The following is a 27,692-nucleotide window of genomic DNA, read 5'->3' on the forward strand; positions in this document are numbered from 1 at the left end:
AAACCCTGAAACAATTGACGAATGAACTGAAGACCGAGTTCTCATGAATCGCACGGAAGACACCTAACTAAAGCTGGTTATGCGAAGTAACGACCCGTTACGTGGCTCAACGTCACGATGCGTTACCAGTCACACTCCATATAAACACACTCGGCTGTACATAATAATGTACAAAAATTATTTTATTATTCTTTCTCTTGCCCTGGATTAAAGTGAAAAGTTCTTGCTATCTAATATGAAGGTCAGCATTGCAATAACCGCTTAATCTGTTCAAGATATACTAGATGCTGGAAGGGTGATACAATTTACTTTTAGGGGCGTTCGATTTAGAAATTTTGGTGACTATTTCCCTCTCAACAGTCACGTCCAAAACCTATCAGTCACGGAGTTATTATAGCGTGAATATTAAAAGAAAAAAATTAACCAACGCCATTCGCCATGGTTTCCATAAAATTTAAGATTGAAAGTTTGAATCTTTTCGTGTCCATTGAGTGAAAGCACAGCGGCTATAAAGTATCATCCTCTCCAGTACGTGGCCTAAATATTCGAGGTAAAATCTAAAAATATTCGATATTTCTTCAATAATAAAGAAACTTGTCGTCATGTCCCCTCTAAAACTCCAAGATTAAAAAAAATATAATTCCCTATGAAACTGATAGAAAAGTAAAATTCCTCACCAACTATATCAATTTTGTTTCTGTTGCATGGACAATGCAATGAATTAAAAGACATTTCTGACAAATGTAGACCCACCGTAATCAACTTGGACTGACTAGTGGAAGCTTCAGATAAAGGAACGATATGAGCATTCTTTTTGCTGGTATGCAAGAGAGAGAGAGAGATAGATGTGAATTGTCTTTAAACAACAGAAATGAATTCTCATAAATTTTGTTTACGTTAAACGGCGGTGGTGATTTAATATCCACGTCGGATACCTTGCACGCGAGGTCTCCAAGCACGCTTTTCGCTTCGCCAATTAAAGGGTTCAGATTAGCGCTGATAGGCGGCACTTCACTCACTTAATTGTCGCTTGATACGGAACAAGTGTTTTCATGTCGTAGATATGAATTACTCCGAACACATTACCATCGGTATCTTTGAGATTATTTTAAGGAAAAAACATTTCAACTGGAGAGTTTAAGGGATATCTCACTTCACACTTTGTATCGATTGAAGCATTAATTTGATATAATAAAACAATGTGAGTTGGTTCAAACAAATGACGGGCATACATTCCGGTTGGATACCTTTACGCACGATTTTAGTAGGAGTTCACTCATTATCAGCCGGCCCCGGTGGCGGCGGGGTAACGTCCTCGTCTGCCATTTCAAGGGTCGCGGGTTCGATTCCCGCCTGGGTGAGTTTCCCTCCATCTAGGGCTTGGGTGTTTGTAAATGTGACATTGTTATCGTTGTTAATAGTTCGATGTAAAGGCCAAAATGTGCTGTTTTCGGACTTATACTGAATAAATAAATAAATAAATTAGTTGAATTGGGGTTAATTGCTCTGGGTGACTCCGGAATTATATTCTCCGGAAGGGCAAGAGACAACAAAGCCAATTCCTTTAATCTTAATTCACGTCTGCTCAAGCGCAAAGGAGATCTTCCTGTTCATCTTAGACTCCATGTGGCTCGTTTCGAGTGCCAACGGAAATAAAATTGAAGCCGTTCGCCCTCGATGCTATCCAGACACTGTATTCATGCGGGGCCAAGTTTCCTGGGAGGACGTGAGATGTGGTGCACTATCCTAATCCACGGACCCCCACTTGCACGGAGTGGGTGACGGAAAAACCCATCTACATATATAAAATACCTCGGAAGCCGCCGAAAGGGTGTGTGGCGGGGGGTGTTAGGTCACCACCCGTAAAAGAGAATAAAATCACATGCAAAACCAATAAATTCATACCAATCTACACCCATAGAGGCGTGTATGGTCATGCAAAAACCTTTTCAACTCATACACATACAAATACCTATATTTGGAACTAACATACACATGCACCTACGAATATACCTTATGTCTACGCGGCATTTAATCTTACCTGACTTGTTAATCGAATATCTTTACTATTTTTATAATGACTTTGAATTCTTACAATTATAATTCCTGATTGCCTAGGGTAAGAACGAATATTTGTGTCAGTCTGTACTAGAGTCTATCTTCCTTATCTTATCTTTGTGCTTAGTCTATTGGCTCCCGTCCCTTTGACCAACCCCTTCATCCCCTCCCCCAATATTTTACATTATATATACTTCGGATTGCCCTTACCCTTTCTCACTTCGACTTGTGTTGTCGTGACGATTCACCTTGGGTACGCTGAAGAGGGCTACTTTGTGGCCGAAATAAGCGTATTCGTATTCACCTTACTTATCCCTTTCCTTTTTACTTTTTACCCCATCCTTGACTTGTGACGTTAGCCAACTAATATCATTTGTACTTTGTTTAGAAAGGTAAAATGTTTACGGCTATTGGAGTTTTTCATTTATTCAATTATCCTTGTAGTTTAACCTAGCCAAATAGTGTGGGGCCATTATAATTCCTTTAGAGTAATTTTTAAACTCGTTTGTCCTGAACCTTTCTAAAATTGTAAGTCTCGCTCGTTCTCCTCGCATCTCAAGCGGCTCCCGGCGTAATTCTTCTAAAAGACCTGTCACGCTCGTATTCTTATCGTAACAATTTTAGATGAATCTGGCAGATTTTCTCTGGAATTTAGCAAACTCTTTTAGCATCACTTTCTCCAAAGGATCCCAAATACTTGCTGTGTATTCCAAATGTGGCCTAATTTGAGCGAAATATCACTGAGGGGTTTGGGGGAGGATTATGGCCCGCCGCGCCGCACGACCAACTGACTCTCCCGAGTAGACGTCCGTACACACTCCCGAGTTCGCGTGTAATATTCCGTGCCAGCGGTCTCGTTGTATGCAACTCCTCTCGCGTCACCAATCCCATCGTAAGTACGTCGGTAAAATCGCATACGGCGATGCGACTGAGGGCACACTGTTATCGAGACAAATGTTTTAAAATGCTAAAACAATTGACTGAAACAATGCGCGAACTGCAAAGAGTTCTTAACTTCGACGTTGAAATAAGAAAGGAATTCCTCCTCCAACTAAGAGATCAAAATATCCATCCAATTATGTACCACTGCTTCTGTTTATACTTTAGTGGCATTATCGCACACTCACCTTGAATACGCTACGCGCAGTACAGTCAACGAGACATATGAAACCCATAAACAGTAATCAATATTATACACATACTTTTGTATGAGAATGAAAACATAGATATATAAACTTATAAAATACAAAACTATACGTTATATCTTAATTTTCCAACTCTATCACGTTTTATAACAAGCAAAATATTTTTAGCCTGTTTATGATTCCATAGGTCTCTTTAATTGAAATACAGGTACCTGTATTAATCAATCGATTTACATACATTAATCAGATCTGACAAGTCATTACACTTTCCAAGGTAGTATTTCAATGGGAAATTATTTTCCAGAGTTAGTTTTTGTAGAATTGCATTAAGGGGCGTGGAAATGTTTTAACATAGTAATCATTTCTATGCGTTCCTCTTAATCTAACGTATGTGGCCGTATTAAATTATGTAGGTAAACCAAAATGTCAGCTTTTTTGCATTTTCAGTTTCAGTGAGTCCATATTGTAAAAATTCAGGAAGAAGGTATTATTTATACGATATAATTTTAATTTTTACCATACTGATGCGTTATATTCCGCATGAACTTGTACCGTGCACATTCTAAGATTTCCTCGTCTGAACTATGGCACACTCGGCCCTCAACCCAAACCTAAATGTAAGCTAGTACATATTCAAACGCGTGCGCCTTTGACTGATACGGCCATTCCAAAATTTTAATACAAAAACACAATTTTTTAAGAAACCTTTTTTAAAAAGATATTGCGGTGATTTCAAATCTTCATAGGTCGCAATTATCATGGTATGTGACGAGAATCTCTTTTATGAGTTGAACGGTAATGTTTCTGTGGCAACGGAAAGTAAACACCGCCCCGATATGGCGAGGAATATATCACTGACGCTTCGAAAGTGACGGAAATAAGAAACGCAAAAGATAGATTTTATTTGTTTTTATTCTACTAATACTGTTTGGAGACGATTCGTTGTCTTTTCAAATTATCCATTCTCCCCGTTCATATCCCCCGTGTATGTGTATATATATATATATGTATATATATATATATATATATATATATATATATATATATATATATATATATATATATATATATATATATATATATATATATGATATGATATTTTTTTGAAGCAGTACTCGATTCTGAGACCTGGAAGTTCCTGGCATCGTAGTCCCTAAAAATGCAGACCACCTTTACAAATCTATACTTTCAGTTCCTTGTGATATTTCTTCGCTTATCAATCACCACAGGAATTAAGGATATCAAAAACACACGGAGCAACTGCGTGTATCACATGTTACTTGAGGCGTGGAGTTTCTCCAGCTCCAGCTAGTTTCCTGTTTGCTCGAAATTATTTTACTCTTCAGTGCATACTTTCTACCGGACCTCGTGCGACATAAAATAATACCCACTCTTCGCTCCTTTCTCTGTCCCACATCCCCTCTTCCCGACCCTATCCACATCCCTTTAAAACACCTATCAATAACCCCTCAACCCGTTTTTCCTACCTTATCAGGATTTTACCGGATTTCTCCGCTCTTCCCCGCCATAAACACATCTCGAAAGCACTCGATCTACGCCATCATCCTCCTACAGATTTCAGATCCATCTGGCATTCCTCTTCATATTAAATTATTTAACGAAATATTTTGCTGACGAATTTACTTTGCGCGGATACCTATCATTAGGTGCATTCTATAATCAAAGGATCATTTCCAAACGCTATTCTTCTCTAATAGCCACTAATTTGTCACCCATTTTCTGCAAGACACTGTCCAAATATGCCAACTGTTACTTCTGATCTACTTTATTTCTTGACATTCCACGTTTAATTTAGCCCTAGGTATTCTATTCAGCAATTCAACTTGACAATATAAGAGAGACAAGATAAGGGCTGGATATTGGAATGATAGTTTACGGGAAATTCATAAAATCAGTTAGGTTTTCGGATGATCTAGAATTAGTATTTCAGTCAGACAAGGGTTTCCCAGCTCTGCTGACTGCATTTAAAAGTAAATGCGATAGGTATGATATGAGAATAAATATAAATAAAACAAAGGTTATGCGCCATTAGAAAAAGCGGAAGGCTAAGTTAAACGTAGGAGGAAAATAACTAGAACGGATGAAGCAGTAGAACTATCTTGAAGTCTTTTGGACCATGATGGTCATAGTGGTAGGGATGTAAGACGAGGAACTGCGTTTAGCTGGGTAAGAAGCTTTCACTAGGAGGAGGGAATTGATATCGGGGATATTGAGTGAGTATGTTAAGAAAATGCTCGTCAAAACTTTGAATAGAGCATAGTTATGTACGGCTCGGAAACGTGGTCATTGAGGCAGGATGATAGGCGTAGATTGGAGGCTTTTGAAATGTGGGTATGGAGAAATCATAAGAAGGCAGGAAATATGGATGAAGGGTGTATTGATCGGCAGTGGGACGTTGAAGACCGTAATAGAGGGGAGAATGTTGGGGCAGACGAGGAACGGGCTTAATTAGGACATGAATGCTGGACGGGATGAAGGTAGGGAGGAAGTATACAGTGATGAAGAGGGGCTTACTGTACAGGCTGGATGCTGGATGGCAGGATATCTTGTTAGCTAGGATAAGAAGAGCAATAATGATTTCAATTTATATAATACCTCGCAAGCCATCCCATGGATGTTTGGCAGGGGGTTTTAGCTCACCAGCCATTCTACTTCTGCTCGACTACTTCCACATACACGTGGCACCCCGCGAACCACCGAAAGGGCACAATGTTCAGTAACCTATTCTATGTACGGTTTGTAAGAGCTACGCTTGCCTTCGGAGCCATCTGAGAGCACATGGCGGGAAAGATGGCACATCTTTGATGGTGAATTAAAAGAACTTGGCTGCGTGGCATAAAGTTTGGAGAATTATCCAAAAGAAAAAAATATATAATCTACTTTCCCTATTATTTGATATAGGACAGTTCGCCAAGGGAATATATTGACAATGTCGATATGTCTTTTCATACCGATATGTTCGATTCGGTTAATTATACTCGTAAGGAATCGATATATCCAGGTTTGATATGACGACATGGACCATTCCTCGATATTGAGGGGACGACATGGACGAAAAAGATTCGAAACGATACGACCTCCAAATTAAGATTATTTGTATTCGATTCACTGAAAATCGATCAGTTGAGGCTCAATTTCTATTTGCATTTGTGGATTTCTTTCTGCAACCCGCAACTGCTGCGCATGGCAGGGTATGTCTCAGTCACTATACAATTGAGGAAATTCGCAGCTGGGTCATGTGAAATATAAGAGGGTAATAGAGCAGATTTTCATTGCGGAACACTTTAAAATCCTATACCTATTATTTTATATGCTGGTGTTATCTGCAATCATGTAAGTTAGATAATAGCTATAAAAAGCACAATGGTTTCCGTGAGCATTGTCACACATAAGGTCTTGGCTACCTAATGTGTTCCCGGCATCATGCCTATAAACATCTGCACTTTACCCCGCAAGCCGTCACAAGGACGTGTGGCTGGGGGTGTTAGGTCAACAGCCAATCTAATTCAACATCCGCTATACGTATAATGAGTATACAAGGTTTGTATACAAAGAATCGTTAACAATTTTTTTCCTGACGTGTGAGTGAATTACTGAATTCAGACCATCGGTTAAGTATGCTCATGATTGCAAAACGTATTGACATTGATAATATGACAGTGCACACCATTATCACTGAAAATTTGCCGATGCGAAAGATTCGAACTAAACTCGCCCCGTAAGTCTTGACGGACGACCAAAAGCAGGGTCAAGTGTCTGATTGCAAATACCTTCTGCAACGGCATCGCGACGATTCCCCAACCCACTTACAGTATCGACTTGGCACTAGCAGACTATTCCCTATTCCTAAAAGTGAAATCCTTCCTTGAAGGACGCAACTATGGAACCCTAAGTGCCGCCAAATAAACTTGCACGCGTACCCTTAAGGATCTTCCGCAATCCGCCTACCAGGGAGCCTTCGAGTCGCGAAAAAGTCGCTGTCAATTGTGTATCGACGCCCAAGGGATCTACTTCGGAGGACTTTAAGGCACTGTAGTATTTCAATGCAACAATTTAAGAGTGTAGAAATCATTCGCCTTGACTGGGATTCGAACCCAGATCCCTCAATATCCGGTCGAGTGCTTTAGCCAGTTAAGCTATCGAGGCGTCCTCTTAAACTTAGACTCTTAAATTGTTGCATTGAAATGCACATTAGCGGATGACTCCGTTAAAGGTTACTGTTGCAGCATCTCCCGCAGTTGCTTTGGAAATTTTTCACTGTAGTATTGTTTGAAATTAATCAATTTTTCCGAAACTTTTTATACAAACCATGTTGTAATAACTAATCCACTGGCTAAACCAAGAAGGCAAACAGGGAATCTCATCAAAAAGGACCAGATTACACGCGAAACAGTCACCAGTTACCAGTTATCAATTTAATCACATAGAACGGACCATTCGCAAATGATTAAGTTGTGCAACTTTATTTATTCCCTGGATAAGGGCGCGTGGCGGGGGGTGTTAGGACGCCAGCCATTCAGCGAGTCGTGGGGGAGGGATGCAACTGCATGCTCTCCACTATTTCCACCAAAGACCACTCATGTCCGTCTTAGTTGTGTTATCTTGTATTTCTGTCACAAGTATTGGGCGAGAAAGACGAATTGTTGCATCTCTATACGTTCTGCTGCCTATCTCTCTTATTTTTTGGAATTATATGATCAGTCTGTGTCCAACAAAATATTATCTTATAAGGTAGACCACCAATAATAATAATAATAATGCAACTTAATTTTGAGTTGAGGATATTCGTGTGAACGTGTACGTTCGGTTTGTGAGTCTGATTACTTAATATGCCAGTTTCCCAATTCTGAATTTCTCCAATCACGTGATATGTATTATGGCTCGTAGTCTGGCGTCGCAGTGACCAACAATTGCAAAAGCCAGGTTTCAAAGAGTTCTAGGAGAGACCGAATTAAAGTGGAAATGGATTCCAAAATCCATCTTGACCTTTGATAGAGTGGAACAGTTCGAAAGTGGGTTCATAATACAATACAAAGATAAATACGGAATATTCTTCGATTGGTCCACAGAGACTGCGACGTAAGGGATTAGAAACGTTACAATTATTGACTGATCTTGATTGGTTTAGGTTGTACTGATCAATAGGACGATTTGAGCTCACTGGCATAATTTAATTGAAGCTACGAACTTGTCATTTTTCTCACGAATGACTAGGAATATCAGAGTAACTTTGTCCGACCGCGATAGGGTCATATTCGGGTCAAAATTAGTCTCGTGTGTATTCACCCCCTGCCATACCCCCTACTGGTGGCTGGCTGGGTACAAAAATAAATAATAAAATAGATTCAAATATAATTCACTTTTCAATCGGCTATGCGTCAATGGTAGATTCAAAATAAAAGGACTTCTCCAATCCTTTAGAAGGTGCAGATTTGAAATAATACGCAAAAATAGAACTTCTCTTCATAGGACACCGCTAATCCTAACTTATTGATTAAATCATACTCCCAGGCATATAAATTTCCTTTTACCACAAGCAGTACATAGCCACGAGCATGAGAGCGGAAAAGGTAACTTGTTTGAAATTGCGAAGATTGGGTGATACGTATTAATTTCAAATCGATTTCCACTTTTATTCGATCGATCGATCGAATTTAATCGATTCTTTTGATTTCGCGATCCGATATTAACATGGCGTTGTCGTGTACAGTTACAGCCCTTAAATCTTGGGTTTAGGAGGGGCGTGGGGTGGGAGTGGAAATGTCAATGGGGGAGAGAAGTCAATGAGGGAGGTGGAGAACTTTGTTGGTTATTGTTCGATTAATTAAAACACCCATAGTTTTGTTTTGAAGATTTGATCAACTGTGGGGTTGGAGGGTAGGAAGGACAGCCATTTTCCTGATGGTTCGACTTGGGTTCAGGATGTGTACATTATGTTTATCGCTAACAACTTAAGCCGCAAACATGACATTGAGTTGTTCGTCAACAGGGTTTCCGGAAATCCGGGTACCCGGATCTTAGAAGCATTTAATTTAAATTGACCCGAAACTAAGCGACGGTCCGTGAATATTAATTACCACTAGCCGACCGTTCGGATCTGGCGAATTCGTGTTTCACGGTGCAGAATATGGCAGGCAGTAAGGGGAAAGTTGGTTGTGAAAATACGGCACAAATTTCGTCAATAATTTGGGAAACAACCTGCAGTCTTGAGCTTCCTTTAGGGCTCCTTATTCAGGGGCCCTGGGCGTTTTTCCAAAGATCTTTACTCAATTGAAAGGTGCCCTGAATTACATGTTTTTATTTTGACTTGCATTTTATAGGCAGAGCATATTTTGCATGCTCAAAAAATCAGCATGCGCGTGAAAGATGAGAATTCTTAAAAGGTCGTCTTCAAACCGGATCTTAAAACGAGGAGAAAGTCTTGCGTCGGTCTGTTGTCAATTCACGCCCGGAGCCGGATACTAATACGTATTCCCGGTCCCGATCATAAGATTCGGATACAATCGACTACGCAGACATCGAGATCAGGATTATCCGTATATTTTCATCCCTTCCGACGAAACGCCTGCGATGGCCTTTGAGTGATGACGTCGAGAGGGGCAGTACCGCCGTGGGGGTGAAAGCGATGCTGGACACCCGAGATAGATGGGGGGGGGGCACTCACTCACCCCTCGCTTGGCGCCCATGGCCAGGACGGCGGCTCCCAACTTCGGGAAAACCTCGATGGCCCACGCGAGCCTTGGAGTCACGTGCGAAGGTGTGATGTTGAGCACGCTCCCCGCCAGGAAGCGCTTGCTACCCGTCAAGCCGTGCAGCACCCTGGAGACGCCGCGGATCGCCTGTAAGGGTTAAGGGTAGAGATGAGGTTGTGTGGCATGGTTCCCACGGGGACATCTGGAAAGGAATGACACCAGAGGGGGGGGCAATAGTAGGATGAAACTTTCCGATACACGATGCATTCACAAATAGCGGCTTTTACACTCTATTTCATTATTTCTATGAGGGTCAGTCAGATTAAAACTATACACAAACAACAACCATCAGTCCGCGCACCAACAAGGACCTAACCCAACAACTGCGTGCGCCAATGAGTTGTCACTATGTAGTTCTCCTACCACAGCGATGGCAGTATCGATGCGTAAAAATCTAGCTTCTTTCTCATAAGTGGCTGTGTGTTATGGAGGGCGCTCGGTTTTCAATTGACTGCCCCTAATACAAGCACACTCTAAACCACCACTAAGGTGTGTGGCAGGGGGTGATTGCACACCACGCATGCAACATCAAAATTTTTTCTCAATATTAAGTTATAATAAATCTCTGCAAAGTAATTCAAATAAGTTAGATCATGATTACTATAGGTACATGCACTAAGGTATCTAAGTGAGATACACCTCTCTGCCCATAGGAGATGGGCCGCAGGTAACAAAATGACATTAAATAAAGCTAGATGGGATAAAGACAACACACTTTTCTAATTAGAATGAAAAAATGAAAAAACGTTCACCCCTCCAGAGCGGTCAAATACAGTTATTCTGATCCCTGATAGGTAATATAGATTGAATCTCTTGCATTAATTGGAAGGACGTCTTTTTAGCAGTGATGTTGAAAATGTAATATTACCTTCATCGTACTACGATAGGAGAGATCATTTCAGTATAATTAGAGAGATAAAGTGTGTAGAATGATTAGATTTAAGATGTCATTTTTTCCACGAACAATAAGGGATCAGAATAACATTGTCCGACCGCGGTAGGGGTAATATTCTGGTCAAAGTTAGTCCAGTGTGTATTCACCCCTTCCCAAACACCCTAGCGATAGCTTGCAGGGTACTAAACTATTTAAATATCCCTTATTGTTCGTGGGAAAAATGACATCTTAAATTAATCTGTTCTTCGCTAATTCCTCTAATATTATGTACATAATCTCTAAGACCACAGCACGACGTCACGGCGGAAACATATTTACGTCAAACGAAGAAGTTATCCCTAATACCTAGATGCCTTTGCTTGAAGACCTTCCGAAATCGTACTTTTTGGACGGTTTAAAAAATTTGGAGAAACGCTGGGAAGAGTGTATCGAGGTAAAATGAGATTATGGACAAAAATCTAACCAAAAGAATTTGTTTTTTATTCTTGTCCAAAGGATTTTTGAAATACCTAAGTACATCCAAGAGCCACATATACTATTGTAAATACTGTTCGAACACGGTTTGTTTCGATTCATCGAAATTCGCTGTCCTATTCAGTCGGCTCGTCAAAAGACTTCTCGAATCTTCCAAATCGTTTGAATGGGACATCTAAACGATGTAAACAGCGAACTATGTATTTATTATTTGTTATAAGGAAATTTTTAAATTGATAAACATAGGAGTGAGTGGTTAATTAAAGAACGCAGGTTGGATGCAGCAATTAGAGACAAGCGGGCGTGGAGGAAGAACGATTCGCTGTTTTGGTTCTGTCAAGAGAGAAAGGTTGACTTCAGAGCTGACATTGAGCGTTCGCAAATTATATATATATATATATATATATATATATATATACGAGGGTAGAAGAAGAGCGATTGATTGGTTTGGGAGAGGTGGGAGTCAGTACTTTCCAATTTGGAGACGCTCGGCCCACGAACGTGTCATTAAGGAGGAGCCTTGCAATCAAGTGATCTATAATGGCAATTTATTGGCTTAGTCTCATCCTCATCGATTTCCTTTTACACAGACCATACTTAATTGAAGTCGAAATAATATAATTAACTCATGACATAAACAATTGTGTCTATTTAATCATGGTATAATCAAACAAATAGATTGGAATTTTCAAAACGCAATCAGCATTTTTAGAATTCATGAAATTTTTCGACCAGATAATTTACCACTAACTGAGACAAAAACTCAGACTACATTTTTCAATTATGTCATTATTTGACAGGATGAAGTTGAAGATCCTCAGTAGTGCATTTCTCTAAATCTTTCTAAGTAAGAATAGATTCGCTCAAAAATACTAGCCTCGCACTTAACACTGGTATACAAGTCAGGAACATCCGCAGCGTTTAATTGAATAAACTGGGGTTCATCAAAGGAATATATAGTTGGGGGGAAATATTCGAATGAATAATGATAATGGGGGAGATGTGTTGTTTTGTTTGTTGGTTGTTAAGACTCCTTTCCTTTAATGTTAGCGTCGTAAGTTTGGTACCTTAAGCAGGGGGGAATCATGTTGTATTAAACAGGGAAAAAGAGATTATCCGCTTGTTTTCCGAGAAATTGTTATTGTTTCCGTTATTATTGGAAGAGGTGACTTGGGCGCACTAGAAGAACATGAATTCATGTTCAAATCACGTCTTAAACTTCGAGAAAACGCACCAAAAGTATGCCCACAATCTCTTTGAATCTCTATGCCCACATATTACGCTGTTAGGTTTGACCGCCATGAGAATTTAGGGAAAATCGACATCAGAATAGGCCTACTTATCAGGAATCCCTCTCCATCGTGGTCAGAACAGTAGTAAACAGGACGTGCGGAAATGTGAACTTCCCAAAATTAAAATTATGCGCAGTTCCACTAATCAAGAATCCCTTTAACATCCGGTAATCCCTGGCATCCTGGCTAGTGGCCCCGGATTCATAACTCGTGACGTTATTGTGGCGAAATTATCCTTTGCCGAAAATGAACAGCAGTCATTGCAACATATTCAAAATTGAAAAAAAATTAAGTAATCAAATGAAAATCGACGCATCCTGATTCGTCGCCGGTGTTCCAAATTATTAAAGTTCCTGTGGGGGTTGTGGTTTCCGGGGGATTTAATTTCGTTTGGTTCCCGGAAATTTCTGGGGCAGCAAATATCCTGGTACTAATTCATGGTACACGAGCGCGGAGATTCGAAGAGCTCACTTCGACTTAGCTGGAGCAATGACGTCAGCTGGGGGTCGAACTGGGTGCGGTAAGCAGGGAAGCGGGAACGGACAAGAAAGGAATGATCGCCTCTTCGTTGGTAGAGGAGTTTAGAGGACCTCACACACAAAAAAAACTACGACTAGACTGTTCATTTAGGCGCCTAAAACGCTAATCCATGTATTTAGGGAGGACGCCATCTTGAAGGGTGTCCAAACACGTTAGGCAGAGAGAGAGAGCGCAAATTTAGGCGCCTAATTTGGCCCCTACTTTAGGACACAAGAAGCGTATCCTAAATACGCCATATTGCAATCTCATAATTCCAAGTGCGACAAGCGAGGCAACTGGTAGAAGAATAATCGCCATAGCCGGTGTGTTTTTTATATGTTGGTCACAATAAAATTGGTTTTTCTTTGAGAGAGCACACTTAACATTCGTTTAAAAAACGAAACGCTTTATTAACGCAAGGTGGGAAAAGGTTGAGCTATCCTTAGGGAAGACAAATTATGTCTTCCGCATGAATGCAATGTAGAGGTAGATTTATTTGTTTGGTACTTCATTTCATGACTAAGAACATCGTCTTTGTATCAATGCTTAGTTCGTGGGCTTGTTAAATCTTATTTGGTACATAAATATTATGGAAAATAATCTTCAAGCGCAATGCTGTGTTTGGAGGGTATAAGTATTTTTGTAATGCCCTTAGTAAAAATAAAGCGACCCGCATGAATTCATCTAGGTAACCATAAGTCGTTCGCCAAACCTTTGCTAAAGGAGTCACCGTTTCACTACGTAAGCCCATAAAGTAATAAAACCAATAAAAATGAAAAAGCACCGCCAAAGTCTAATAGTAAAATAAATATTTAACTGAAACTAAGCTTAACTTAAAAATATGAAACATTCAGCAAGAAAAGTACGCATTAAAATAAATGAACTACACACGGCACAAAGCATATTTTAAAACAATTATTGGCAATGATTAATGACCGAAAAATTACCCTGGAGTAGAATACCGTATAATAAGATAAAAAGTTTTGAATCATTGAAATGTAATATTATCTGACCAAATAATTTAGGAAAAATATAAAACACGATAAATCTATAGAGTTAAATATATAGTCCGATAAGAAAAAATGAATACGAAACTAATATCGATAATCGTCCAAGTTACTAAATTAAAAGAAAAATGGAAAACTTTCACAAAAGATTGCCGCAAAAATTGTTAAGTGGACTCAGAATCACTCAAAAAACATTATGCGGTTTTGCAACTACACACAGATATTTGCACGAGCTATCTCAAATATCACACGGACATTACATTACATGCATCTGTTTATTCCTTATTCTTAGCTACATAGACGACAGTACTACTGCGTAGGGCATCCAAACTCAAGCAGTCTTTTCATTAGGCGCCTAAGATTTAGGCACCCACCTTAAAAGCATGCTCCCTAATGCCTAATCAGTTTGGACGCGACTTAAGTCTCTCGCAAGATCGCAAGGCCACCTAGAGTGAAATCCACGAAGCTGTATCGCTTCCGAATGGGTTAGTAGGATGAAGGGTGGGGGGAAAAAATGAAAGCGATGCCGCATCCTCTCCCTCTGTTTCAATAATTCCTCGGCCTTAAGTATGTGGTTTTCCTCTCACTTGGCGCCCTCCTCCCCTCTCCCCGCTCCACCGCCAGATGAAGGCTGCCCAGTGATGCAGAGGAGGGAAAACAAGCAAACAAATGACTGGATGCAGCAGTTCTCTTCCGCCGCGTCCCCCCTCTCCCCTGGAATAAGCACGCGAATGGGCCTTCGAAAGTGATTGAGCGGAGGTTCTGCTTGATCTATTTTGAGTTAATGGATTTTCAAAATATCATGATTACTGCAAGTCTTATATATATATATATATATATATATATATATGCATATATATATATATATATATATATATATATATATATATATATATATATATATATATATATATATATATATATGCATGTATATATATATATAAACACAGATGCAGATTTTTAGAATATAGAAACACAAAGAAAGGACACTCACAATATTTTATTTGACGTTTCGACAGCTCGGCTGTCGTCTTCAGATACTGAATTATATGTTTGTGTTTTTATATATTTGTGCGTCGCCGAAGAGCGTTTCATTTCGAAGATATTTTTATATATGTATATATATATTATATATGTATATATATTATATATGTATATATATTATATATGTATATATATTATATATGTATATATATTATATATGTATATATATTATATATGTATATATATTATATATGTATATATATATATGTATATATAACTATATAACACTGTTTGAAAGGCTCACGGACGTGAATAATAATGTATAACACTTGGCATTAGTGGACACAGACAAAAACGCACAGAAACACACAGAAAAGAGACTCACTATTTTTCGAATTTTCGGTGGTCGTGGCCACCTTTATCAAGGAAGAGAGGGACAGACAGCTCTGTCCCTCTCTTCCTTGATAAAGGTGGCCACGACCACCGAAAATTCGAAAACTAGAGAATATCCTTCAAACGCATGAAATGCACCGATTTATTTTGTACACAACATCTTTGAATCAAATTCGAGTCCCGAGAAAGGAATTGGGTTACCTTAGAACTTAAAGTCACCACGGAGGAACATGGAGGAGAATCAAAATGGGTATTTTAAAAATTATTCACCAGTGTAATTTTTGTGTGCAGAGCTTACAAAATTTGAAATGAATTATTTCCAACAGTGACCATGGACATTCCTCGCGGTCTTGAAATTAACAGGTTGCACAACTTGCAGCTGGAGTCATTAAAACGCGAATATGAAAGCAATTTGCAATGCTCCATTTTCATCCTTAAGTTTTTTTTTCTCCACGCGTGATGCAAAGGAAAGCGAGACGCGATTCGCTCGTCGAGTTTATTTGTTCTCTTCTATGTCGGGATGGGGAAACTGGTGGTGGAATGAGCGAAATGAGACGAAACTTCAAGGGGAATCCAGCAAAGAGAGATATCGAACTGATGTCGAATTTCAGGTATCCCCCAAATCAGTAATTACAGTTCCTTTCTTATCGATGCTTTTTTGTTCGCCGTCGTTACCAGACCGACCGCGATGTGCTTCGGACCCCTCTTTTTAAAAGCGCGGGAAAATTCCACGCACTGGCGGTGGTAGGCACGCACTAACGCACGCGCGGGCGTCAGGTGAGCGGATGACCCTCGGCCGAGTGGACCACGTGACGCAAAGAGGGTACGACGCAAGTAAACAAAGCGACTGCCCGTTGGCAAGGCGCGGGTGGGCGTCCGAAGGCAAGAACTACCGACCTGCCGCCCAAGGTCACACCGCGACGGGAAAGAAAAGAAAAAATCGCAATTGACTATTTCAGATATAAAAAGAAATATCATGGCGAAATCGTCATTCAGAGAATTCATTGTTTATTTTCCTTATTCCTGCAGAGTCGAAGCGATTCGCAGCGAATGCTTAAGTCTAAAACGAATTCGCCACTTCGATTAGGGCGATATGTCTCGATATAAGCCCATATCGACGCTATTCAAATGACAATGCCCTTATTATCTGCTTCCTGATTATCGATAATGCTGACAAATGTTTACGCTATCTAATTGGACTCACAAACATTCTTTCAAAATTTTAAATGAACACCCATGAGCACGCTTTGCGAAGCTGATAAATTCTTTTCGGGTTTTCAGCTACGAAGGGCAGTGTGTAACCGGCTAGAGGGATGTGGAAGAAGAGCATATTAGGCGTTCATGTTGGAATAAAAAACACTTGTTATTCTTTCGGTTGATTTAAAAAGATGGCAACGCGCGTTTTACCACAATATAGCGTAGTGCATTATGCTACTAATGCTAATTATGAGTCTTCAGTTCCCCACCATGCATGTACGTTTGCATATTTGGTCAATGAGAAATTTTATCGAATTACGACGTTCCCCTTTAAAATTTTCGAGTATTCACGCAACAGCCCGATGACTTGTGAGTCCGTATTTTTCATTGTTATTATTATATATTCCTCTTTATAAATAATAATACGAGAAAAATAAAAAAATCCTCTTTCCAAATAAGATTGCTAGAAAAAAATGACCGTGTTTCCCATTGGTACACCCATTGGTTTTTTTTGCTTATTACAGTGTTTGATTCGATACAGAGGACACTGCATCAGTATATGAAATTATTTCATTATCGGTTTTCGACTGTATCGATAAAGTATCATTTATTTCCAAAGTGTGTATGTCCAACACATGGCAGTAAGGGAAATATACTCTATCACTAACTGCTCGTTTTTTCTAATGCCAAAGCGCCCAAATGTATGGAATTTACGTTAGTTATTGCAAGAACATTATTTAATATTTACAGTTCCAGTTGTTTAGGAGAACATAAAAAATAACAGCTTGTTTTTCAGCTTTGATGAATCGAGTAAAGCCCGGACGTCACTGATGTATTTCCTTCATTTCCTTAGGTCACAAAGAGAATTAAAAATAGCTCAAAGAATTGCTGTTAGTTTATATATATATATATATATATATATATATATATATATATATATCTGTATATATAAAAATGTTAAGAAAAGGCTCGTCAAAACTTTGATATGGAGTGTAGTTATGTACGGCGCGGAAACATGGTCACTGAAGCAGATGGATAGACGTAGATTGGAGGCTCTTCAAATGTGTCTGTGGAGAAGAATGGAGAAGGTGAAGTGGGCAGAGAGGAAAACAAATGAGGAAGCGCTAGGCATACTGGGGGAAGAGAGGAAATTGTTGGGAGAAATGCTGCAAAGAAGACGGGGAAAATGGATGCAATGCATATTGATCGGTAGTGGAATGTTGAAGACAGTAATAGAGTGGAGAATGTTAGGCAAACGAGGAAAGGGAAGGAACAGGATAGGGATGTTGGACGGGATGAAGGGAAGAAGGAATAACATAGAGATGAAGAGGGACTTGATGTAGAGTAGGATGTTAAGTGGTGTTTTGTAACAAAATAATTATTCCGTTGTTGCGTCTTTCGAAAACCTACCTTAACCGATAGATTACCTTTATACATATATATATATATATATATATATATATATATATATATATATATATATATATATATATATATATATAATACATATTAATAAATTTAAAAAGTCTTGGATAAAATCTGTTTCACTTTTAAAGAATTAACGGGTTAAAAAGATGCACACATGTTCATACTTAGCTGTAGTTACAACTACGCGGATGATACGCACATACAGGGAGTTAGCGCGAAGAAGTATTCCCGCATAAATCTATCGTAGCCAAAATCCAAACGCATTTATAAAGTACGGGTGGATTCGGTGTGCTCGGAACAACTTGCAGGGATTGCAGCCATCCAAAATAAAATCAAAACGTGGCATAATATAACTTGTTTACGGTAATCACTGCTGCTACGTATATGCGAGGTTGTTCTGATGTGTACATCAGAATTATGCTACAGGATGGAATTCACATCGAATTCAGTTGTATATCCGAAAGCGGCGCGTGAAATTCACAAATTATGGCAAATTAGTACGTTTTTAATGGGCGAGTGGAGAGACAACTTCAAAACTATGATTTTAAGGCATATGAAATTCATACATTCATTTTTTTTCAACCTAACGTTGTGGAAAACGTTAATTTTAATTGTGATGTAAAAACTCGTTTCTTTTCCACACAACGACGCGTTCAATGGATAGCATCACTGTCACTGATAAGAACAAGCCATTGGCATTACCACCTATGACAGTTACCTTAGTTACAATGGCCAGCTGATATTAAATGCATTTTCGCGCCTTTGAAACGCGTCCACATGAATTTCTTGTTTCATCAGGAAATGGCACCCTTGTAATTTTAACACGGGGATATCCAAAAGCAACACCCGGGACCCTCCGGTCAGTAGCCAAGCGCTGTAATCACTAAGCTACCGCGCCGCGCGCTCTTCCCTGCGTCGCCGCCCTGAATGCCCTCTTTCTCGCATCCTTATCTTCATGCGGCCCACGCATTCGCCCCTTTGTCTCCCTCTTCCCGTTTCCTCTCCATGTCGCCCACCTTTTCCTCGACCTCCCTTCCCCGTGCACTTCCTCGTCTCTCGCGTAGGCCCGCTTTCAACAACATTACGCGCTGATCGTCATTCACTTGGTCAATACTCAAGAGCGGAATCATCAATTGATTATTTCCAAAAGTCGATCGAATAATATAATCTATAGCCATACTCATTGATTTCTCGCTCGATTGGGAGCTCGTTCCAGATTGGACCAAGTCAACACTGATTACTTTTTATTTCCATTGTTGATATGCAAAACAACGGTCCAATCAGGCATTGATCGATGATCAAACAATGGTGGTTGGTCGTTGGGGAAACCGAACCAAAATCTCTGTTCATTTGGTATCCAACCAATGTCAGCATCAATTTTCGAGGGTTCCTGTGGATCTTTCGGTTATTCTCTCCCTTAATGTACATTTCTATAGTCATCGCTTCTCAACCTCTTTGCTTGAAGTACCTCTTGTCATTTTCCAATAACCTTAACTACCTACCATATGCAGTACGATATCATTAATTTTGAAAGATATCTTTCGGAGGAAAATAGATTCCCATGGAAACAACCAATTTAATCATGTTTAATACGTTCTGTTAACATATCATACCATGAGCTTTGAAATTTCACCGTTCATGTAATAATATAAACTTTAATTAATATGCCCAATTTATTTCCCATCCCCTAACATCCTCGTCGCGTACAACAGAGTAATAATTGGCGTGAAACCATTTCGGAAAATCCATGGGCAGTAGTCACCAGCACGCCAAGAATTGATTGGGGAGATGTGACAGCTTTTTCGGTTCAGAGAGTACAATGAGATAAGATAAACTGAGGCGAGTGAAAAATTAGGGGAAGGAATCGTGGAGGAAGTTGCAGTGTGAGGATGTGAAAAGTTTGCAGTGGAAGGATGAAATTGATTCGCTATTAATGAAGGAGAAAGCACTGGCAGGAAGTAAGAAGGGGGAATATCCGGAAAATTATCAAAGACTAGCCAGGAAATTTATCAATTTAATTAGAAAATATCCGAAAGATATGGAAGGAATACGTACAATAATTTGAATGGTAGACAACCATAGACATAGAAAGGGAATATGAAATAGATGTCGATATAATATGACTAGGCATTCATGATTGCGAGATAGGAAGGACATTACAATGAAAATGAAATAAAATTATGCCGTTGTGATAGAAAACATTTCTGAGGATTTACTTACGAGTTTAGGAAATCTTGGGAGGAAGGGTCTTCATGAACCAACTCGGAGTATTTATGGGATAGGAAACTGGCCGGAAGATATTGTGTGATCAGTATTAGTTCCTATCCCAAAAAAAGAAAAGGCAGCCATAAGCGAGGATTACTGAACAATAAGTTTGATTTTGCACGCAGCTAAAGGGGTTCTCAGGATCAACAAGACGATATGGAGTAGAGCAATTGATTGACTGAGGGGACCATCAGTTTGTTTTCATGAATGGGAAATGTATGCGCGTCGCCATTGCAGTAATGAGATCATTAATACAGAGGAATACAGAATACAATAAGGATATATTTTTATGTATCGTTTCATTCAAAAAGACGTTTGGTTAAGTGAAATGGGTGGAAATAATGAATGTTTTGCAGAAAATAGGAGTAGATTAGAGGGGATAGGAGACTTCTCCGCAATCTTTACGTCTCAGACAGCTCAGGTGCGAGTGGTGGACGGAGAGTCCAGATGGGCAGTGTTGGATGGAGTAGTAAGACAAGGTTGTCCATTTTTTTATTATTTTCATTTTTTATTTTTTTTACCCATTTGACCAATGGTTTCCTGGGTCCGCTTTTTATTTTACTTCAAAGTAAATTGGGGATTCCTTGAGTAATACAAGGTTGCCCATTGCCACCGGTGCTGTTCAACGTATACGTATATGTGGAGGAAATTGATAAAGAGGCTTGGGAAGAAATGGAGATAGAAATGAAAGTCGGCGGGAATATACAAATGCAGTTAAAATTTCTGAATGAGCAGGATGTTGGAAGCCGGTCAACCAAGGGTTACTATCATTGCTGATCGCATTGGAAAATAAATGTGTTAGGTATGAAATGAAAGTATATTTTAAATAAAATGAAGGGTTAAGGTGTTTTTGAGAAAGAAGAATGCTAACTTGAAGGTTATGATATGAGAAGGACAAGCAATAGAACAGAAGGAAGTTTACCTGCCTCGGCTGTACTTTGGACTATGTATAAGGGAAGCGAGAAGAAAAATATAAATTGGGCACAGAAGTTTTCACAAGGAGGATGGGATTGAATACGGATTTTAAGAAAAGATCATTGAAATATTTTATTTGTAGTGTGATTTTGTACGACATGGTCATTGAATCAAGATAATAGGCGTATTTTGGAGACTTTTGAATTGTGGGTGTGGATCAGGATGGAGATGGTGAAATGGAGAGAAAGGAATACAAATGAGGAAGTGATAAAGGTATGCTAGGAGGGGGAGAAAGGGTTGGTGGAAGAATAGAAAGGATGTAGGAAAGATAGTCACAGAGCGCTATGATAAGCAATTAAATATGAGAGACTTCGATAGAGGGTAGGACGTTAGGCAAGCATGGGAGTAGGAATAGGATAGGCTAGACGTAATGGTGGTAGGCAGGGATCATGCGGAATTGAACAAAAGTTTTAAGTAGTTTTTGGGTGTCAAGGTGTTGTCAATCGGAGCCGAGGATTGTCGCGATGTTCTATCTGTGTAATCCAAAACTGACATTGAACGGTAATAACAAAAATAACATCAAAGGCTCGTATCCTAGCACCCCCTGCTACACGCCCTCATGCCACCTCGCATGTTTTAAAGTAGACGCAGGCATAGCTTTCGCCGAACTTCGTGGCCCTCCGAGCCCATTGCCCAAAGGTGAGTTTTCTCTCCTCGGTAGGTCCTTGGATTTGAAGGGCGCCTGCGGCACTTTGCTTATTTTCCCTCGACTCTCTGCCCCGCATCCGATTAGTATTCACTTTCGTGCCCAGCACACCATTTCTTTTGTGCATCCATTTCATCTTGAAGCCCAATTTTTGACGAACCCAATCATGACGAACGCCTCTTGCGCGTCCCGTTTAGTTTTTTTTTGTTTTGCGATTGGGAACAATGCAGAAATTTGATTGAAAACGACTTCGATTAGCAGATCGATATCGGTACTTTGTAATATATATGTATGTCTGTATATGTGCAATCGGTACTGCATTTGGTGACGTGTCCACCAGGTTGATACGGATACTCTAAAAACCGATTTGACATTAATCGATAATTATCATAACAATGGGCGATATCGCTCATCGATAATATGGAGGATTTTTATCTCTTGTGGCGACGTGAACAATATGGGCGATATGCACAGTATGGGCGATATTTTCGATGTGACGAAATGGAGTATTAATCCATAATACGAAAAGAGAGGTAAGTGAAAAATGAATTAACGCGTATGTATCGGGAGACATATTTTGGTAGATATGGACGTCGGTGATAAGATATGACCATGGTAAACATTAAACTTTGCTTATTTGCCGACGACGCGGTAGTTAAGAGATATATCCGAAGTCATGAAGATAAGTATCTTTAGCAAATGACCATAATGCTATACAACGTTGGTGCAATACTTGGCAATCAATATTGAGCTTAAAAAAGTGCGTAGTGATGAATTTTTGGAATAAAAATAGCATTTCACTCCCGAATGCCTACTTCATCAGGAACGCCGAAATAGAAAGTGTAGACTCGATTTAATACTTATATGCAGCGATTGGCATCACTCACGACCTTTCATGGGTGAAACATATACGGGGAATATGTAGACAGGCTAAAAAAAATTATTATGCATCAGAAGAAGTAAGTTGGGGAAATGAGACGAGAGAGCTAGAGAGCAATGCCATCTTTTGCTAGTATGGCGAAAGTTAACGACAAGGGATAAACGAAAGACCGTCGCTAACGACCGCGCCAGCGGGAAAAATGGCATTTTAAAAAAATTTATGTAACCTAGAATGTCGTAATTGTTTTACCTATCGCTTATTTTATTGTTTTTCTTGTTGCTAGGCGGTCATCTTACATTCTTAGAGCAGTATGACTATATCGTGAGGAATCCTATGCTGCAAAAGTTGCAATTTCTGTTCATTTATCTATATTCAATTTTCATCCTGACCCGAAATCAATGATTCTCACTAATTGTATTGAATCTGCGAGTACTTTTTCTATTTACCAAACTAATACTTTGGTTTCGATGCTCATTTTTTATCTGTTCCTGTTGTTGCATCATTTTTAGCTTGATTAAATCATCTTGCTTAGTTTTTGACCATGATGATTTTGACCTCGTAAGTATACTGTTTGGAAATAACAAAGTAAAGTGTATTTATCTCTGGACGGTAAATTCAACTCATCCAGCCACCGTTTACCGATCAAAGGTCGCTACTAACGTTATGTGTTCAATATTTGACACATGGGTGACACAGAAGACGATATCGTTCACATTTCGAGATATGCCGATGCCATCGAAATTGTGGAGCATATCGATGTGACTTGTATGACTTTGAGACCCATATGAATCGAGGCGGCCAAAATTGATGGACACGTTGTCATGGAACCCAATATCGTGCAACTCTTGATTCTTGTCCGTTGACGCAGAAGGAGGCGCGTATTTCGGAGGTTTTTTTTAAGAATTGGGTGTGGAGGAGGAATGAGAAAATTGAAGTGATCGGAAAGGTGAAGAAACGGAGGAACTCCAGGAAGGTTGAGTGAAGGGAGAAATTCAAAGAAGGCGGGAAGTGTGGATATAGGGGAGTGATCGGAATGCTGGTTACTGGGCCTTGCATAGGGAGATGAATGTTGGGTGGTGAGGTAAACAGGAAGATGATAGGCAAACGGTCAGGGCTGAGGGAACGTAGGGAGGGAGAAAGCTAACGGAGGTGGCAAGGGGTTTATTGAAACGTGGGGAATTGGATAATTTATTTGGTGTCCCGGTCGCCGGAGCATGGAAGTGAAGAGAGCCTAGTAGCGCCATCCATCACAAACATACCTGTAGCTAGGCCGCCACACTAGGCACTGCTATCTATGATAAACGGAAGGCGTGGGCATAGATAAGCGCAAGGGTTCCTCACTTGTGATGATCCACGTCCACGGTCGGACTCCGTCGGGGGTCAAACTGGGTCTCCGTGAAAGGAGTGGGCGCGGCCCCTCGCAACCCGAACGGGAGGGGGGGGGGCGTCCTAGTTCTCGCCTGGAGGCGGGGTTGGCGAGAGCGCGGGTCACCACCCGCCCAAATGCGCATCGCGGCGGGAGTCACGTTTGATCCGGCGAAACGAAGACCCTTTTCGGGGACATGGGAATCTGGACATCAAAAGCACCAATCGAGATATCCGAGAAAATTAAAATAACAACCCTCCAACTACCTTCATTTGGAGTTACCTACATAGTGCCTTATATCAAAATGGAAATAACTGATGAAAAGAAATACGCAGCCTAGGTATCCTAGGCCCGTTGATGTAGAACTGTTGTTGCTGTTTTGAAGTGTAAAGCTATGCGAATAGAATTATGGGTAGCCTACAAATCAAAGGTCCATCAACTGTATTCGCAAATGTATGTATGCACCAAACACGGATATGTATCCTTGATATCCATTGGGTGTACAGACATCATACGATGTGTATATTTCACGAATATCCAAACACTCCCATTATCATATCTAAGATTGGATGTAGACACACTTGTGGACACAGTAGGTGTACGTGCATGTATACACACATATTTACTGCCAAATCGGTCATCTTTATGGACGGCAAGCACACTTGATGAACGCACTTTTAAGCGATGAACCAACAATTGGGACCGACTAATTACAACGGTATTTAGCATAAAAAATAAGTGAAATTATTTTCCAGAAACTAAAATGTTGATTTTCCTGATTTTTTATCAATCATCTTTCGTTTGATTCCTAATGTTTATATCATTGTATATATACAGATATGTATATATATATATATATATATATATATATATATATATATAATGATATATATATTTTTATATTTTTTATATGTATAGTTTTATATTTTATAAACCAAAAACCATAAACACAGTAATCCAACCCGAAGGTCGGTTTGGTAGGTGATGGTAGAGTTCACCCAGTACTAAGCCCGACGGCGTGTGAAATTCACACATCAGGGTAGGGGGGCCAGTTCCTTTCCCTGTGTGTGTATATATGTATATATATATATATATATATATATATATATATATATATATATATATATATCCATCCATCCATCCAAAGATATGATTTTGCGGCCTAGAACATTTGATACAGGTTCATCAATTACGTACATGACTGCGGATATGTGCTGCATATTTTGGATGCTCATCCATTGCGCCAAGTTGGGGAGTATTAATTCCACTTCAAATCGACAAAATACGGGCAATCGCATCAGTTTTCCCCAAAAGTGCTCGAGGGCGTTGATTTTTACTTGGAAGCGTGCTCGCCAGAGTGAGCACGCTTGGCAACCCGAGATGCTGGTGGACCAGAGTTTGGGGGCAAAGGTTTCTCGAGTCCCTCGCGCTCTGGTCGAGGAAATAACGGAGAGGTTGTCCACACTGCGGCGGGGGAAGTGTTTGGCGGCTCGCGACACGCGCGCACCCTCCTTCGGCTGCCCTTGGAACTAGAGAAAGAACGGGGTCGGAGGGGATATTGAAAGTAAAGGGGGGGGGTGGAAGGGCGTGTATGTGTGTGTGGGGAGGTGCCGATGTGGGTTTGGAAGCGAAGCAGTAGCATCAAGGAGGAGAGGGATGCGCGGAGAGGGAGTGGGGGTGGAGGGAAGGGGTTCGTTGGCTTCCACGCTTAATTGCCGCTTCGTGTTATGATCTCTGGGAAATGGGCGCCAACGGTTCATCAGGTCCCATTGCCACTACTCCATTTTCTGCAAGCGGGGCCCCCCGAACCAAGAGGGGGAGGATGGGTATTCCCCTCGCTTCGGAGAGGATGGGCGGGTGCACGACGAGTGCCCATTTTCGCGAGGAGCAATCCGCGGACGCATCCAATCGACGCGATCCAGTCGATCGCACCCCCTTCGCCGTGCACCCGACGTACATCGAAGCGGGCGGAATTCCAGCGACGTGCCGTGGCTTGTAGTAGATTGGAAATGATGGAAAATGCACGATCAACCGCTTCACAGCTTATTTAGAGTTATATGGATTCGGACGATCACGCTGTAAATCATTCGTCAATGAAATGAAATTGCGTCTTTTTTTTGCTAATTTTCAATCAGAACTCCGTAGCCGTCAAAGTAAATTTTAATCCGTTTTCTTAAAGATAATGCCCAAAAGTTGTTCGCACCAATAATTAATTAATTATTTTCAAAAAAAAAGAAAAGAACAGTCCTCTTGATATTCAAAGATATGTAGATACTCATCTTTTACATGAATATGGTAAATCTTCGCGGAATTCATCGCTCGTGAATAGCTCGTTGCATTGAATTGCTTAGTACGTGTGTACCGGAATCAGGCAAACATTCCCGTCGAGGAGTTTCAGGGTGCCTTCCAGGCGCGGCAGACACGTCTCCGCAAGTGTATTGAAGCAGGGGGAGAGTATTTTGAAGAATTTTAAGCATTTATACAAGTAGGATGAATAAATCTATTTTTCCCTGAGAACGCGCATTACTTTTATAGTAGACCCTGCATATTCTCTCAGTGAATATTCGATTCGACTTCAGCTGATGGGTTCCTGCTTCCTTCAGCTCTAGACAATAGCCCCTGCACCCCATCCAACCCGTTTGTTCGAAATCCCTTCTTCCCGTTTACGGCCTCTTCCCTCTCTATTCTCATCCCTTTCTATCCGAGACCTTGCGAGAGGCCCCCGAAGACGCCTTCCAGGGCGCGTACCGGTCATGGCAGAGTCGCTGGAAAAAATGTGTATAGGCCCAAGGACAGTACTTTGAAGAATTTTAAGTGTTTGTGCAAATTTGTCCAATAAATTACCGAAAAGAAGTAATCGCATTACTTTCGGAACGCGCCTTGTACCTCTCAATCTTTCCCCCACACTAATCTCCCGCCCTCTTCCGAATTCCACTCTCTCTTCGGCTACCATGCCACCACCAAACATCATCTCCAGTTCTCCCGTCCAACCAACTACTACTGGAGCACGGCCATCCTTCTCAGCGCCCCCACATCTAAAAATCCTCCCATCTGCGTCCATCCCCTGCGCCTCGTCCCACGGAAGATACTTAAACAGAATGGGGGAGAGGGGTGCGTGAGACGACGGAAGTAATTGCCATCCATATCATTGGATTATGACACGAATGTTGCCGGTTACTTCGTCTATTTAGAAGACGCTCGAGAGAGTCAATTTAGTACTCGGAGTTAATGAATGCAAGGCAAAGAGGGGGTAAGGAGATTTATTCGAACCTGCATGGATTGCTAACGTTCAGGGGCTTGGATGGAGAATCGGGGTGGTCAGTGATGTGCAGCGGAGTAACAAGAGGCCGTGGACTCTATAACCAGTGGTATTTCTGGAGCGTGCACCTAAGACG

The 27,692-nt window shown here is 40.4% G+C and overlaps 1 protein-coding gene across 2 annotated transcripts in view; it reads right to left on the minus strand.

The window, feature by feature from the left end:
* LOC139699656 (glycerol kinase 5) overlaps positions 1-27,692 on the minus strand; it is a 251,509-nt gene that overhangs the window by 128,312 nt on the left and 95,505 nt on the right. For both annotated transcript variants that reach the window (XM_071598200.1, XM_071598199.1), the window contains exon 4: positions 9,893-10,063. In XM_071598200.1, the coding sequence (XP_071454301.1) occupies positions 9,893-10,063 (171 nt within the window). The remainder of the gene's footprint in view (positions 1-9,892; positions 10,064-27,692) is intronic.

Source organism: Hetaerina americana, unplaced genomic scaffold (genome assembly GCF_022747635.1).
Source record: "Hetaerina americana unplaced genomic scaffold, ioHetAmer1.1.p SCAF_10, whole genome shotgun sequence".
NCBI classification, from domain to species: domain Eukaryota; kingdom Metazoa; phylum Arthropoda; class Insecta; order Odonata; family Calopterygidae; genus Hetaerina; species Hetaerina americana.